The 17,755-nt window shown below is 41.1% G+C and overlaps 1 protein-coding gene across 4 annotated transcripts in view; it reads right to left on the reverse strand.

Annotated features, from left to right (window-relative positions):
* SHANK2 (SH3 and multiple ankyrin repeat domains 2) overlaps positions 1–17,755 on the reverse strand; it is a 271,165-nt gene that overhangs the window by 34,830 nt on the left and 218,580 nt on the right. For all 4 annotated transcript variants that reach the window (XM_063158210.1, XM_063158209.1, XM_063158212.1 and 1 more), the window contains 2 exons: positions 4,093–4,228; positions 2,251–2,331 (listed from right to left, as the gene is read on the reverse strand). In XM_063158210.1, coding sequence (XP_063014280.1) covers positions 2,251–2,331; positions 4,093–4,228 — 217 coding nt within the window. The remainder of the gene's footprint in view (positions 1–2,250; positions 2,332–4,092; positions 4,229–17,755) is intronic.

A 17,755-nucleotide genomic window follows, 5' to 3' on the forward strand; every position in this document is an offset into this window, starting at 1 on the left:
TAATTAGAGAGTTTAATGATTATAAAAATGTGGGTGTTCTCATAGCTCTCACAGATGTCCAATATATACACAAATACATAGAGGGGTATATAAATTATAGATAAATACACACATACAAGCTGTGTTTTATGTTAGGAGACAACTTTTAACTGATGATAGGGAGAACACTTTCCCTGTGGAAGCTTGTTCAGTTGCTGTGCAATGTAAGAATTCTTGTCCCTTCTGATAATAGCCCTTTTCCAGGACAAATATGAAAATAGGTAGACCACAGATGTTCTTTGGAACAGCAGTCACTTTGTTTGCTAAGGTGGCAAATGTTCAGAGTGTCACAGGAGTGGCATTTACACACTTTTTTAGGAAGAAAGCAAATTTCTGCCACTACTACAGCTTTCTCAGGGCACAAACACCTCTGGAACATGGCACAGGACTATTTCTCAGAACAGAAAACTCCTGCCACTGCAATGTCTGCCCCATCTGGATAAAGGCATGAATGGGAAATGCGCTTAAAAATGGAAATTTGTCCCTTGGCTGCTTGTTAAAGGAGTTGTAGTGGTTTCTGCCACTTGGTGAGGACAAAGAGCAGAGCAAGGGCCACAGCTGGAGCAGGGGGGTGGGAAAGCTAAAATAGGATGGTCTCCACTGGGGAAATTATTATTAACAAGCTATTCTCCTCTAGGAAAGTGCTGCTTCTGCTTTAAGATCAATATCTCCTGTGGAGGATTAAAAAGTCAGAGAAATAGAAGAACATCCTCAGCTTGAAAGCAATTGGCAGAAGAGGATAACAAAGGGGCAAAAATGGTGCTTAAGTATTGCTGTCCCCTTGGGAAAGGTGGTTGATAAACCAGCAACGTTTTACAAGCTCTCAGCACTCCATGAAAGAAAAGCAAATGAAAAACACCCAGACCCACAAAGTGTGCTCCAGAAATAATATTTTACATTTTAATCCTGGAAGAAAAATGATGGAGCATTCACAAGCTGATGATACCTTGAGTTAAGCTCCTAAACTTCCTTGTACATAAAACCCAAATTTTCTGAGACTTGCTGGAGCTAAATACTCAGACTGGGGTGGGTTTTTTTGGTCTTCATTTGGTTGTTAGACCATAGAGAAGACACTACGTACTTCAGCACCATTTTGCTGGGAGACTTCCCGCTGGAGTTACGTGACTTGACTCACTAAAGATGGATGGAGTCCATCTGCCCCAAAAAACACTGACTTTCAGGGGAAAAAAAGGGGCCACAAGGCTATGATTCCTTTCAGTTGGCCTTCTGATGAGTCCATGTCAGGAAAACCCCAAGATGATAAAATTAACTATTTAATTGTAGAATTACATGGGAAAATGGTTTTATTGTGTGGATTATTATCAGCTATTACTCTGCAGTGAGGGATGTGGTTTGGTTTCATACCCATTTCTCACTTGCTAAACACACTGTTTTACTGTTATAGCCACATAGAAATATGCACTGATTTTAGATATGATTTATTCATATTTCCATGTCTTAGTCTAGCTGCAGAAATTCTACCTTTTAATGACCTAACAGATTAAAACCAGGAAGAAAAGGACAATTACCTTCCTCATTTCTAGAAAATGAATACAAATTCCTGAAGAATTATGCATATCTAGAATGTGGATGATCAAGCAAAGGAATCTACAACCACATTTCTCAAAACTAGCAAATAAAAGACTGAATGCTCAATAATTTTTATTACCAGTAGTGAAAGGAATTAAGTTTATATCATGCACAGAAGTCAAAGTGATATCATAATATGCACTTTTTCAGATCAAATGAAACAAGTTGAAGTTGAAGCTGCTTTAACACTGTCAGCTTTTAATAACAGCTTCTGGCAGCTTACCTTTATCCACTAATGAGAGGCCACAGAAATTTAAAATAAAACAATATTAGATGAACTGAAAATTTAGAAAGCAAAGCTAACAAAACATGATACAGCATTATTTTCTTTTGTTCTTTTCTTTTTTTTTTTCTTTTTTGGTAGAGGTGCCAAACTTTGATGATGCATAAAATGTATCAACATTCCCTTGCGCAGCAGTAAAGGCACAAGTCTCCACAAAAATCATTCATGCGAGTCATGCACATTTTGAACTCTCCAAAGATGCAGCATTCTTAAAACCTCCTCTGCTCTAGACACTGTACACACTGTGCAGCTCCCTTCATCAATTTCACACAGAGACATATAGATAGATATTTACATCTCCACCAAGCCAGCATGCTTGCCAAAAAACACTTTCTTACCAAGCTCTTCAAGCTCTGAGGTCATGGACTTAGAGCGCAGGGTCAGTGCAGTGGTTGGAGCTCGCTTAGGAGGTGGTGGGGCTGTGCATGGGACAGAAAAACACACAGGTGTCAGCTAAAACACACCCTCTGGAAGCCCTGTGCTCACAGCCACAGCTCCACAGCCATTTAAAAGAATAAGCTCCATGAAATAAGGCGAGAATAAATACCTACATGTGGAGGAAAAAGCCCTGAGATGCTTTTCATGGACTGAATTTCTCCACTGTTTCTGGCTCTAGCGTAGGTTGCTTGACACATCCGCAAGCTTTTATGTAACAGGATACATAGAAACATTTAAAGCTAAATAACTGTGCACTTCTGTTGCCCAGCAGGAAAAGGACTTTCTAGAGAAAGGACCTCGCAGCAGTGGTGCCCCTTTGAGAAACATGCAAGGCTAAAAACCTCCTGGGCACCAGCCAATCTCTGGCAGATGAATTTAATCTTTGAAGAGACTGTTCAATCTGAGAAATACAGGAAAGAACATTCAAATGGATCTGAATTGTTAAGGTTACTCTAAGGGAAATGGGTGATCCTCAGAATATATAAGGTCTTAAAATATCCAGGCAACAATCTAGCACAGAAACTACCATCTGTGCTTTAGTATCCTGGTAACAAATATTTCTGGTGGTCAGAAAAGATAATCTCATTCCAACCCCTCTGCCACAGGCAGGGGCACCTTCCACTGTCGCAGGTTGCTCAAAGTCCCATCCATCCTGGCCCTGGACACTTCCAGGAGTGGAGCAGCCACAGCTTCTCTGGGCACCCTGTGCCAGGGCCTCATCACCCCCACAGCAAAGAATTTCCCACTAATATTTAGCCTAAACCTGCTGCCTTTCAGTTTAAAGCACTGCCTCTTGTCCTGTCACTACATTTTAGGTCAACATGATACATACCAAAAGGCAGAGGCAAAAAGGTTTAAAATGTGTGAACAGTATTTCCATCAAGCCAAATATAATGCAGGACCATGCTGGGACATGATTTAGTTTAATACAGCCTTTCCCCTCCACCCCACAAGCTGGTCTCACTCATTTTTGCTTTTTAATTATTACTATTTTTAATAAGCAGTGGATGTGAAAAGCACTTCCAGCAGAGACAGAAAGTTTTAATTTGGTGGAGCAGGAGGGATCCTGCAGTGCCAGCCCCTCACCTGCCCCGTGCTGAAGAGCCAGGTGTGAGTGAGTGAGAGCTCAGGGCACTGTGGCAGCAACAGGAACTTTCAGCAACGTGCTGCAGCTGCAAGGAGCACCAGGGAGCAGCAGCAATCTCTCCTGCTTAATGAAAATTATGGGGGCCTAATGACTTCCCAGCATAGCTGGGAAACCAAACCCTGGGGCATCTAAGGTGAAGGAAACAGTGTAAATTCCTTTTTTGTTTCCTCTTTTTTTTTTTTTTTTTTTTTGGGTGAAGTTTTCATGGTGGTTTTTTTGGATGGGTGTGTGAGAAACACTGTTAAACTACCCCTATTTCAAGGACATTTGAGATTAATAAAAGGTCATCTCTTCTTAGTGCTTTTCCTCTCTCACTAGTGCAAGAAATTTTACAACAAGATCCTCAAACATATACATGTGAAAAACTCATAAAGATTAATACCAAGCATAATGAGAGAATATTGCTCTTTAGGCCACATGTTAACATCTAACCCAACAGAATTAAATCACTCCAAATTAAACAAGGGCAGGGCATTTCAAATTTGAGAAGCAAAGTCTAACAAATCAGAATTTAGAAAACAGCAATTTCACGCCCATACTTGGTTTTCTGTGAAGGAAGAGCAGAAGAGTCCATTAGGAAGAGAGAAAAATGTACCTTTCTTCCTTGCTGTGTCATCGGGATCAAGATTCCTGGTTACTGTGACAACCTTCAGCACGAGGTGATTGCCCCCCTGTCGAATCATGTTCACCACCTGCCTGTGGCCAACTTTCACTACATTCTCATTATTAACCTGCAGAGAAAGGACCAAAAATGTAGAAAATTTTTGTTCCATCATTTTTATAAAAAGAGCGTGGAAGGAACAGATAGAATTTCTAGTTACTACCTTTTAATGAAAATATGTATTTAAGGAACAGTGCATAGCTGATGTGATGATCAGAAAACAAAACTACTCCTTTGGGAAATGCACATGTAAATAAATTCAATGTAAATAAATTCAACCAAATCCTGCCCTTTACATTTTATTTACAATTACTAGATTTTTTCCTTCTGCAAGTTTCTGGAAGGATCTCCCGTCCTGGAAGCAAAGGCAACAGGGCCATAGGAAGCCCAAAGAGTGTCCATGGAAAAAGAAAAGTTAAATGCATGAAGAGTTAAATACATGAAGCCCTGAGCAGTTACTGTGGTCATGACAATTAAACTTCCAACTGCACTGCACTGCAACACTTAGCTTAGGGGAAAAAAAATAATAAAAAAAATCTATATATTCTCAGTAATTTCTAGTGCGAAATCATCCTTTTTGCTGGATTTGTCTTTCCATAATATCAATTAATAGACATAGAAGAAAGCAGAGGCATAAAAGCTGTAAATAAGCACGGCTAAAAGTAATTTATTTATTCATTCAATCTATAAGGAGTCACTGAAAGTTATCTGAAATTTGAATGATGACAACATGTAAGACTGAAGTGCTGCCTGTGCTATTTGAACATAAAAGATATTGAGGAATGGAGGAAGAGCTGCTGCCAGGATACATGCTGGGAAGTTGATCTCTCTCCAAAATTCCACTGACTCAGTAATATTTCACTGAGATCACTCAATGCCTCCCAAAATGAACAGTCATTTTCAAAGTAAGTGTTTTTAGCCTCCTCTATTTATTCTGAGGCTGAGCACCTCACACTCTGAAGGATTTACAGTTCAGAGCAGAGTCTCTCATTAAATATTATTGCTGTTGAGCAGAACAAACAGCACGAGCCACCCCACTCCAACCTGAAATCATTTTCCCATCCATTGTCTGGAAGGAAAACCTTCTCCTTTTTCAGGCTTCATCTGAGCCAAAATGCATTTTAATGAGGCAGTGCATTGGTAAACCATCTTTTCAGCAGAGTGCTGCAGTGGGGAGCCTCCAGGACGAGCTGTGTGCTCTGTGCCTGAGCTCAGGGTGCTTTTGGAGATGCTTTTTTGGTTCCAGGCACTGTGACGTAGGTGGAACACATGCTGAACATCCAGACCTGTTGAGCAGGCAAAGACGAAGTTCTCTCATTCTGTAGGTGGAGGGTATAAAAGAATATTGATTTAAATAGGACTCTTGCTGGTTTGCTTTATTTTACACCTCCTTAGCATCTGGTATTTAATTCCAAGAGATATTTATTTAGCTGGACCAATGGCATCTAAATTTAATCTGTCTAAAATACTGAAGCAAACAGCGTTATCCATTTACTTCTGAATTCCTTCCAGTATTAAAGCCTCAACCAGGTAATTCTTTTTTTTAAAAAAATCATGTAATTAAGAATTATGGAATGCATCCACTCTATTTTTACTGGAATTAAATTTCAAGCTTGGAAGCCAGTAAGGATTACCATATAATCCCTAATGCTGTCAAAAAATAGAGCCCTCCAAATAAATCAAAAGTCAATATTAATCAAACACATGTACACTTCACTAGTGTAAAGTGATAAATGTGTAATATGATAAACAGCTTATGCAGCATCCCATCTGTTCCCATCGTTCTGTGCAATGATATTTAACATTTAGAGCAGGAGCAAATATATACAACACATTTTTTTAAAGCTGCCTCAGAAACAGAACCTGTAAATGACTGTTTATAGCAGCTTTGTTGAAAAGGCACAGTTACAAAAGCTGGGACTGAAAAGATTGATCTGAAAATAAATAAAATAAAAATATTGATAGGAGAGCTGGAGGTTCTTTAACCCAGAGTCCTATGGAAATACTAGGGAACAAAAGAACCATGGAACCAGCAGAGCAGAACCTCATCTTCACAGTTTTTAGCACCTCAGGGGGTAAAACTGGAGCATGCTTACAAAGTAATAACTTGGGAATTGTCAATAGCTTATAAGGGACATTATTTCTTTTACCCTTCTTCAATATTTCATCCAGAAGCCAAATGTCTGCAGGAAGGGTTGTTAAGCAGTGAGACACCAGAGTTCAAGCAGGTTTGTCTGACAGTTTTAGTTCGATTTATTCAGCAAAACTTTTCCAGGTGTGAGTAATTTGAGGCAAATCTCTCTCCACTTCCACTTCAAGCTTTGGCAAGGGGGATTTTGTAAACCTGTAAAGCAGATATCTGTTCCAACTGTGCCAATTCATGTCATAATCACCTGTGTTCTCTGTATGAAATGTAATATAAACTCTTTAAAACACTCAAAAACTATATTTTTTTGTTTTAGCAGCTAGGTGTTTGGCAGGAAGCTCTAGAAATAAAGAGTAAAGTTGTTTTGCAGGCATAAATTTGTGTCTTTCCCTCTTTTTCAACCCAATCTTTCTGCATATTTTCTGCAATCTTTCACTGCAAAACCTGAGGTTGTTATTTTCCTCCTACAATTCCACAAAACATTTTTCTGCCATGTCCTTTGCAAATAAGTGAAAATAGATAATAGAAATTGACATGTGAGGAGGCTGGGTCTATGCTATGCCAATGAAATCTCGTCATGCAAGAAACAAAATCTAAGGAAAACTGTCCTTTGGGACACCTCACAATTTCAACAACTCTCCTCCATCCACTCTGGACTCTTGGGAAAAAACCTCAGAATTCTGTATTTTTGAAAATCATCCTTTATTATCATCTGGTTACTGGGGGGTGGGATGGAAATTACTTTGAGAGAATTAATTGATGAAGCAATATGATCTCATGAATGTCTTTAAAAATAGTCTAAACAGGCTGAACAACTTCTTTTCCCCTGGAATGCAGTTATGCAATAGATTGAAAAATAATAGAATATAATAAAATGTAATATAATATACTACAATATAATAGAATGTAATTTAATTTACTACAATGCAATGCAATGCAATATCACATCATATCATATCATATAATATCATATCATATCATAACCTGCACATTGTAAGCTGGCAGATGCATGAGCTAGAACACATTCACCAGAGCAGCCTTCCTGTAGGAAGGTGCAAAAGGAAAAAAATAACCACTACCAGAGAAATAGACTTTTGCAGACTTTGTTCTATTAATTAAAAAAAAATAATCTTGGCTTCTTCAATGCATCATCCTAATCCTTCCATTACCAAAACATTCCCTCAGTGGAAAAAGCAGCCAATCATTTTTAACTGCAATTAAGTAAACAGAACTCCATCTTTATGCTTGGGATGCCCATTGCAGAATGGTTGAAGTTGAGAATCACATCCTCCCAGAAGAAGCCTCTCAGAAGTTCTTCCTTATCCACTGAACTACTTGGAAAAAAAAAGCCCAACAAACCCCCAAACCCGTTACACACACTTACACCCCCCTGCCTACACACTTTTTAAAATTCACCCTTTTTGATAAATATTTCACACACACAAACCCAATCACAATTTGTACCAGCGAAAATAAATAGCTCCCAAGTGATTTTGCAGGCTCAAATGATGCTTCTGCATTTCAAGTAACCACAGAGCTGTGCACGTGGCCCTGCCTGTCAGCAGCCAGTAAGAGTTTCCCATCTGGAGACTCAAATGTGAGAGGAAGAAAGACACAGTGACCCAGAGACTTTTGGGGAAGTGATTTGTGCTCTCAGTGCCAACCCAGGGGTCACCCACTGAAAACCAGCAAGGGCTTGTGGTGTTTGTGGCCATACTGGGAGGGGCTGGAGCAGCATTTAGCGCAAACCAGCACAAATGTCCCAGATTTGCACCTGAAAAGCATATTTTACGTCAAAAACTCTATTACTTGATCTCTAAATTCATTCTAAAGCTGGATTTAAGGGGCTCATGGGCAGCACAAGGGTACATAGTGAATCCAGAAAAGTTTCTGTGAAAGTAAATTTGAACAAATTCTGTTGGCAGCAAACTTCTTATTGAGCATCCCAGGAAAGGCCTGAATGTGAAAATAACCACAGATCCAAAGGAGGAGCCAAGTTAAAAAGGTCCAAAGCCAAAAGATGCTTTGGTATCCAAAGCCAAAAGATGCTTTGGTGTAATGACATTTTATATGCTTACAAGATACACTTCATCACAATTGATATCAAGATTCACTGTCTCAAAAAGTTAGCACATGGTTTTAACCTGTGTCTTAGATTAAAATAGAAAGCAATAATATGATACATAAATGAGTCTCATAATAGAAATTAATATGTGAATTTGTCTCTGCAAACCCAATTATTCCCATCCCACCACAGAAGCTTAAATAGAGAGAAGCAAATGGCTTCAGTCCACCAGGCTCCAGCTATTCATTTATTTCAACAGTTTCTGAAACAGACCTTGAAGAGTCTCTGGAAAATTCCTGAAGATTTTCTAATACAAATGGGAAGTTTGTTTACATTCTGATCTCCCACATAAAACATCACTGATTCCCACGGGTGTTTGACCATATCCCATTTAATCTACTCTGGTGTAAAAGATGCTTCAGAGGCTTCATGAACTCTGTTGATCTAAACGGTGCTTGAAAAAGAAAAAAAAAAAAAAGAAAAACAACAAAAAGCTTCACAGAAGCAGGGATACAAGGATGTGGAAATTCCAGCTGTCCTCTTACATTAATGATGTTTTTGCAGTAATCCACTTGCTCAAGATTTGCCTGCCCTGGTGGCCCTACTGCAATGGGATGATGCAAAGATGAAGCCAGTGAGCTGGAACTGGACTAGGTGATCAAAGGAGGCAACTTCCCACCTGAATCCTGTAATTTATGGGGTTTCTCCAGAAGAAGAAATATTATAAGGAGGATTTTGACAGCCTTTGAGAAAAAAAGTACAGATGAATTAAGGGAAAACCATCAAAATCATGCGTAACCTTGCTACAGTGTCTTGGCATCAACTCCAATATTGGGGCACACAAATAAGAGATAAGATGCCTGAAAGAAAACACCCTGTGGAGAGACAATGTGCTTAAGTTCTGGATTGCATCCTGTCACCACCTTTGCCCCTGCTGGCACATGGGGAATGTTGTGCCTTCCCTGCCTCAGCTCCCGTGGCAAAGGGAGATGGCACTGCCTGGTGCTCCAGCAGGACAGGCTTGAGCCTGCTGGAGCCTGGAATCTGCAGGGCTGCCCCAGCCAGGCAAAGACTTTTCCCTGGGCTGATCCAGCAGTGGCAGAAACGCTGAGGGATGTGGTCTCTGCCTGGAGACAGCAGAGCTGTCGAGGAAGGGCTCAGCCACTCCATCCCCATGAGTCGCACCAAAGCTGCAGTTGTGCTCAGGAATATCTATTTCTGAGAGAGGCACTGGAAGGAAGAGGCATCTCAGATCATAAACTCCAGACTCCTTGGTTGTCATGGCAACTGCATCACAAAATTTGTTTCTTAACATTTAGCCAAGCTCCATCTTGGAACTTCTCAGTTTTCCTGTCCCTGCTATTCCTGTTAGGCCCAGAACCTATGAGAATAAGTGTGATTTTTTTGTAATTTCTCTCTTGGGTGTATCCAGTTTGCATTATTTTTTTCCTGTGTAAAGCTACCAAAAGCATAAATAGACTTTATTTTCCCCTTACTTTCCCAGCATTCCACAAACATATGTGGGAGTAATGTCTTGCCTTGGTTAAACACGTTTTAATAATATGACAAAGTTGAAAACCTGAATGGAGCATAACAGCAGTCAGTCCTTCAAAGACCTTGTTAATTTTTTAAAAATGTGTCTAATTAAAGTCAAACCAGCCTATAAAGATGGTCATACATTCATCTGTGTTTCACCCAGCTAAGACTGACCCCATGCCAGTGTCTGACTTCCCTCAAGGGAAATGCACAACTTGTTTTTTTCTAATAAGTACAAACTCACTGGATTACTTTGGGATCAAAACTGATACCCCAAAAAAGCAGCTGGGTCAAGGGCTGCTTTTCCTCTCTTATCCATGGCATGATCTAAAAGGTAGGACTATGTTAACTTAGCACTCTTATCTAAAATTTTGGATTTTGCATACTTATATCTAACCTGAAAGCTGTTGCAAGTAAGTGACTTTCATCCTCATGAGACTACACAGAACATTTAAACATCATTCAATTCCTTGGACCCTGTCCTATTAAAAATAATGGCCTCCATTAATTAGTACCTGTTCCTGTTTTGAATCTTTTGGTTTAAGTCACATTTCATTGGAGAGGTTCAATTAACTTTATTGCAGTTGATTGAACTACAGTGTTCTGCAATCAATTAAGTGGCACTTAAGATGAATTCGTCCAATGTCTGCCAGGTGCAAGAGGTGGAAGCTTCTCATGTTTGAACTTCTCTCAGGGAAAAAAATATCCAGTGAGCTGGGCACATCTGTTTTGCTTCTTTTTTGCTTAAAATAAACTCACTGAGGATAAGTCGATAACTATTTTTTCCCCACATTCCAATGCTCAAAAGAAAATGTACTAGCTTAAAATTCTGTGAAATGAAAAAGAAGTTTGAAGTGCAACAGAGAGTACCTTTACATTATTCATCTTGTGAACATGCCTCTTATACTGAATTTGTTCTCATAGCCTATAAATTATGGTACATAGACAGCACCAAAAATAGGGTACCAAAAATAGCAAACTAGAGGTCACCCATATGGTAAAGAAACCTCTCTAGCATGTCTGCCCTTCACAGATGAAAGCATGCACGACAATCCAAAACTGCTCGACCACTGCAACCAGAGCTGCTTCCATCTCATTCTCCTGGCAAATCCAGTCATCCTTCTCTGCTGGGGGTTGCTCCAAGGTGGAGGAAAGAAGGGGAAAGGGGAAAGGGGAAAGGGGAAAGGGGAAAGGGGAAAGGGGAAAGGGGAAAGGGGAAAGGGGAAAGGGGAAAGGGGAAAGGGGAAAGGGGAAAGGGGAAAGGGGAAAGGGAAGGGAAGGGAAGGGAAGGGAAGGGAAGGGAAGGGAAGGGAAGGGAAGGGAAGGGAAGGGAAGGGAAGGGAAGGGAAGGGAAGGGAAGGGAAGGGAAGGGAAGGGAAGGGAAGGGAAGGGAAGGGAAGGGAAGGGAAGGGAAGGGACCCAAGCTGCTCATTCAAGCAGTGGGAAAACAAACTCCCAGCCCTGCATGCTCCCCTGCTGCCCAGCCACCCACATCCCAGTTTGCTGCTCCCCCTGCGCAGTAGCTGATGCTTTATGGGACCAGCTCAGGGCAGCAGAGCAGGTGTTTTTTCAGCCCCTGTTGCTCCCGTCAGCTCCTCTGGGACAGCTCCTCCAGGGCAGCAGCAAGAACAGGATCCCCTTTGGGCAGAGTGCATGTCCAAGCCAGGCCCATCCCTGGAGCAGCTCCATCCCCTCCTGTGCTGCTGCGTGGGACGGGAATGGGGAGCAGAGGGAGCTGAGGCAGCACTGCCATTCCCGCTGTGCCCTCGGAACAGCGCCCACCTGCACTCCCTGCCCCCAAAGGGATGGAGCGCTTCAGACCCCCACGAAACAATTCCCACCCCAACGCTGGAGGAAAACAGGAGGCTGTGTTCCACCCTAAAAATATCATATTTTTTCAAATGGGGAGTTGCAGTGCTGTTATGCAAGCACTGGGAGGACAATGGATCTTTATTTGAATTCTGAATGAACCACTTGATAAGTATTTACAGGAGGTAGAAGCTCTCAGGCTGAGCCCTTCTATTTTTAAAGCTGTGCATACCTACACTAAAGACCATTAGGCAGAGAATTCTAAAATATGGATCAAAATATAGATCTCTTTATGAGCATTAATAATACAGCCCAATATTCATTTACATTAGGTAAGCACCCTAAGTCAGGCAACACAATTTAAAATTAAACTCTGTACATGGAATATAAACTGCCTGGTTTTGTACATTTCAATGATTTTCTGTTAAAACCTTCCCAGAGATTACACAGATATATTGACAGAAAGTGTTGTCATCATGTGTTGATAATCTATATTTCCTCCTCCCACATACAGTCACTTTCCAGAAAATGCATCTGCTCTAAGAACAATATTAAAAAAAATGTATTGCTCATGCATCCCTCTTTATGCAGGAAAGCCTAATCTTAGAGCAGATGGAGATAATTCTTTCTTAAAGCCATGTTAGTTTTAACAAGGCTGCCTTAAACTTGGAATCCCTTGGAAGTTTAATTTGGAGGCCATGGGAATGAGGACTGAAGTCTGGGCCTGAGCAGTGTCTAAGCACATACAGAATAATAAAACTCACATAAAAAATGTTTTCTGCGTTAGATCAGAATGAAGAAATACCCATCACTCAGCTGGTGATGTGCAAGTGTCCTATTTCAATTAAGAAAATTACTGATTGCACCAACCATACTGCAGCTTTGTGTGTGTTTTATGTCAGACTTCCCACATTGGAGATAAACCCCAAAAAGAGATATCAGGGGTGGCACCATTGCACAGCACAGTTACACGGAAATGTTTAGTTTAAAGCAACCTCAAAAGAGCATCCAAATCTATAGGCACAATTGTAATGTAAAACAGACAGGAGACACAAATACCGTGTTACACAACATTAACTCAACAAAAGCAGCCAAAGACAACTTTCACAGCTCTTTTTAAAGAAAACAAACTTGTTTATAAGAGAAACTTCATTAATTCATAATAAGGCTTTTTGTTACCACTTCAAACAAGCGACGTTCTAATTTACTTATTCTCCACACAGAATAACCACTTTTTATCTTCTCAGGCAAGAGTACAAGTGCAAAAAGCTCCTCTGTTAAGAGGGAATGATTTATTTTGGTGAGTGAACAAGCATCAGAGGAGGATAACAGCAGATTCCTCAGAGCATTTTGTCACAGCGAATAAGAATCATCGACAAACCTTTCATTAGGTTTGATTTTATTTGTAAATAATTTGGAAATAAAAATCTATTTTGGGATGATCTGGTGACTCACAGAGCACGAGGCAATTTCCTGCCCTTTAAAGAGGCCCCACCTTGGCTGCAGAGAGCTCCAGTCCTGAGGGAACCCCCTCCCAGCCAAAGGCAGAGGCAGTGGAGCAAGGCTTTGCCTTCTGCACTGCTCCCAGCTACAGCAGCCAGAGATGCTGCAGCCTCTCCTTCGGGGACATTTGCTCCACAGTCTGGTTCTGTATCCAAGCAAAGCTTTGGAAACTCCTTTGGAGGCACTTCCTGCCTTCAAGTGGCCAGAAGGAAGCCAAACCTGTCACCTGCTTCCTTTCAGCACCCGGAGCCAGCAGCACCATGGTCAGCTGGGGGAAGCTGGGGGTGAGTCTGTGCTGTTGCACACTGACATTTAATTCCATTTAATTTAATTTCATTTCCCTCAAGAGCTGCACAACCTCATGCCAACAGAGAAGCTCAGCAGAAGAGCCTTGTGGAGATAAGCATGCCCCAAACCTGAGCACAGGCACCAAAGAGAGGGAGACAAACAAAGCACGAATGCCAAACAAAGCCCCAGCAAGGAAACATAACAGGATTTTCAGTCAGAAAGCAGCAGCTTCATTTGTACCAACAGTAATTTTAGAATCACTTGAAAACATGTCCAAAATCACAATTTTGCAGACTTTTTCTCCTGCCACCTAAATTTTCTCTGCAACCCAACTCCCAATATTAACAAACAGCAAAGCCCCACTGAGTTTGATTCTATGTAAAATATTTTGGAATGTTAACTAAGTCTTAAGCACACAAGGAAAGATCAGAAAAATAACGTAGCTTGTTAAGAAGAGCAGAAAGAGATGGTGCTGCTCCACACCAAAGGGCAGAAATGCTATGTGCTTCCAAAACTAAAGGAGGAAAACTTTGATTTGAACACCAAATGTTATGGAAATCCCTTATAATTCAAACTAAATTTGTATCTTAGTGTTGCAGAATGGAGTTTAAATGTTAACCAAGCTCTTAGGCTAAAGTTTAAAACTTGGAGGCCCTGTAGAAAGAGCTAATATTTCCCACAAAGTTGGAATTGCCAAAAGCTGTGTCAGGGTCACTTGGATACTGCCCTTGAAGGCTGAGTTCAGGGAGACCCAGGAGCCCAAATTCCCGAGGTGCTCACCAACCTGCCTCCCCCTGCACAGCAGATTAAACCACCCCAGGTGTTGGAATTACTCCTGCTAGCCCCTCATGTGCCAAAACTTCATCCTAAATCCCCATCCCAGGAGGGCCAGGGACAGCAATGGATGGAATGTCAGACAGATGGAATGTCACCCACCTCATCCAGCCCTTCCTGAGCCCTGACTCTCTGCTGGGCTACCAAATCCTGCCTGGCCAGCACCTCCAAGGGCACTCCCACTGCAGGATTTGGGAAGCAGCAAAGGCTGGGGACCATTTCCAGGACTGGGTGGGCGCAGCTGCCGTGCTTTGGAGCCTGACTCCATCTGTGTGAGAGCACATTGCTCCCTGCCAGCGGCCACACATCCCCCCAGAGAACCTGGAGTACTTGAATTTCCCAGCCTGTGTGAATTTTACATGCTGCAGATAAACCTGGGAAAAAGAACTTTGCATTTTGCCAAACATGCACCAGGTAACCCTGCTGGAGGTTACCAATTTCATTTCCCAGCTAGCAGGAGCAATTCCTTTAGTGCCACGTTGCTCACATGGAGACTGAGCTGTGAGAAGGAGGCACACTCACAGCTCTAATGTATAAATTTTAGATGACTTTAAGGTAGTGATTGATTCTCCTTGAGTGCCATCCTCTTTTTTATTCCAGCCTCTGAGCTCTTTGCCTAATTGCCCAAATTGCAGTAGCATCACATCAGATTTCTCTCCAAATACCTTGACCTAAATCAGCTTTGTCCCAGTTACTGGCATCGACAAGTCTGGCAATGGTAGAGGGATAATTTCAGTGCATCCTAATATGCTTTTTATTGATTTCCAGGTGGGTTTTTTTTAGACTACAAGGAAGACAGCCATGAAAGACATGATTTAGATTCTGGAGTCTGACTAAGGCAACATAAAAGCTTCAGCTCTAGGAAACATTCTAAAAAGCAACCTTAGTGTGTGCTACTCACTCCTACTGCTGCGTCCCCCAAATCCTGCACAGGCAGCACTCCTGGAATTGCACAAATCCAGGGCAGAATGTCTTCTGCCACTGGCTTTGATTGCTGCATGACTGTCAGCCTTCAGAGCATCTTCCTGCAGAACGCAAGGAATGCCTGATCCACGACCAAAGCTCCCGAGAGTCTCTGAAATTAAAACTATTTTTAGCCACCCTAAATATATGCTGTCTGAAACAGTTAAGTGAGCCATTGTTGCTAATACATAGTTCCTTTCACACACATATAGAGTACATGCTTATCACCCAGAGCACATTCCTTACTGAGGGAGCACAATTTTGTCCAGAGGAATGGAGAAAAATAGAAGTGTGTGCACTAGAAATAACTCTGCTAAAAGGCATGGGGACAGAAAAAAGCTGGGGGGTACCGGGGAAGCACTTTAAAAACAAATAAATAAATCAATCGGGCAGAAAAAAAGATGCCATTAATTAGTCCTTCTAATTTCTAGGTGGGGAAGAGCAGCTCTAACCTGATCGAGACTTTATCGACTCCATCAAATGGCCAATGTTGGTACAACAGGCAAGGGCTACTTAAAAATAAAACAAAAGCACAAAGGACTGGGAAAATCATCCTTTTAAGCACAAATTGACTCCAGTTTAAATGTTTCCTCAGCGGAAAGCTTTAAAGCATTTTGCTTATGTCTACATGGCAGTTCTTGCTCAGAAGGAAAGGGCTGGAAGTTTTATGCTCCTGGAGAGACTGAATCTCATTGTTTAATTCAGGAATTGGCTGACTAGTTTTTCCAACACTGGAAAAACTAATTTTTAAAATTCACCAGGGTTTGTATGCCAAAGTTAGAACAAATAATTTGGGTTTCCTGATTTTCTGTGCTATTCCTGTGGGCCTGGTGGCTGCTTGTTTGGGAATTCCTGATCTCTGTGGACAGAGATATTTTCAAATAACTCAGGTCCAGAGTTATTTTCAAAGAGAAAAGAAGAGTGTCTCACAGAGCAGTACTTAGAAATTGAGGATATGGAAGAAAGTAGCAGCAACTCTCTGGAAAGTTTTCCTGCATCTATGGCATAGGCATGTGTAGGAAGCTGTGTGGATGCAAGAACTCTAAAAACAGACATTTTGTCACTTTGGTTAGAGATCAAAGACCTAGAAAACAGGATGCAGCCTCCTCAAAGTATCAGATTCTCAAGTTACTATCTAATATATTTCCATCATTGCTCAAAAATAAGTAATTTTATCATAAAATCCCAGCACTATGGAATGGTTTGGGATGGAAGAGACCTTTAGAGTCCAAGCCCTCCTGCCATGGGCATGGACATCCTTCAGTAGGTTTAGGAGTTCCTTCCCATAAACCCAAACCTTAGGACAGAAGCAAATAAATGTCTCTGTTGCAGATAAAATAAAGTAAATCTATTGGAACTTTAGAAACCAAGCCAAGATTGCATCTTAGAACACTATCATTACCTATCTGCACCAAGATTAAACTGATAATAGCTCCAGAATAGGCAGGATCTTGGGGTTAGTTGCTTAGCAATTGAAACTTCTCTTTCAGAATCCAAAGGAGGCCTAACAGCACCTTTTGTGATTATAACTTGAAGTTCTCCTTCCTGACAGTGCAGCTGTGATGTTCTTAGCTACAAATCAATCACCTAAACCTTTACTTTATTTTGATAACACAGCTCCTGCTATGCATGGGAAATATTTTCCTGTCTGCCTGGATTCTGAGCTCTAAGAGCATTTCATCAGAACCCTAATTTGGTGCCATTAAAGTCTATTCCCACTGAGGGTGGCTCAGCTTTTCTGCACTGAGACACTTCACAAATTCTAGATCACCCTTGCCAGGCAGGAATGTGACAAATACAAATCTTTCCCACCCACTTCAGTAAGATCAACCAAATAATCAGTGAAACAGGGATGGAGCAAGAATTAGGATCTCATTCATCCTTTAACTATGGAAAAGGTTTCTGATAACACTGAGGAGTTAAGCCACTAACAAAGCATAACTCAGAACTTGGACAGAGCCTGTTCTTTTCAGCCAGAAAGGCACATGCCCAAACAAGCAAGTGAAATGGATAAATTTTACAAGCCAAGAATAAGAAGGAAGGATGGGTTGCTGACTGTGATAAGAAACCAAGATTAGTTTCCTCCATCTGAAAAGACACAAAATTATCTTTTACTTTTCAAACCAGGGTGGTCCAAGTCAGATGTTTTATGGTTTTGCTTCTTGTTTTGTCTTCTAAGCAGAAAATGCAGTATAATTTTGAATTTTTTTATTCAGGTCTGGAGTACTGAATTCATCACAGCTCCAGCCAAAACATTAGCAAAGTTCTCTTAAATATTTCCATCGTGGAATCCTGATTATCAGCTGTGGCTTCAATTGCCTTCTTTGCTCTCCCTGGAAAAGTGACATTCATTTTGCCTTGAAGCATGTGCTGTTTTTATATTTTCCTCTCCATGCCTTTGAAAATGAGGACCACCTCTTTCCAAAGCTCATGGGCAGCTTCTCTCTCCCTGC

Source organism: Melospiza melodia, chromosome 6 (assembly GCF_035770615.1).
Source record: "Melospiza melodia melodia isolate bMelMel2 chromosome 6, bMelMel2.pri, whole genome shotgun sequence".
Lineage (NCBI taxonomy): Eukaryota > Metazoa > Chordata > Aves > Passeriformes > Passerellidae > Melospiza > Melospiza melodia.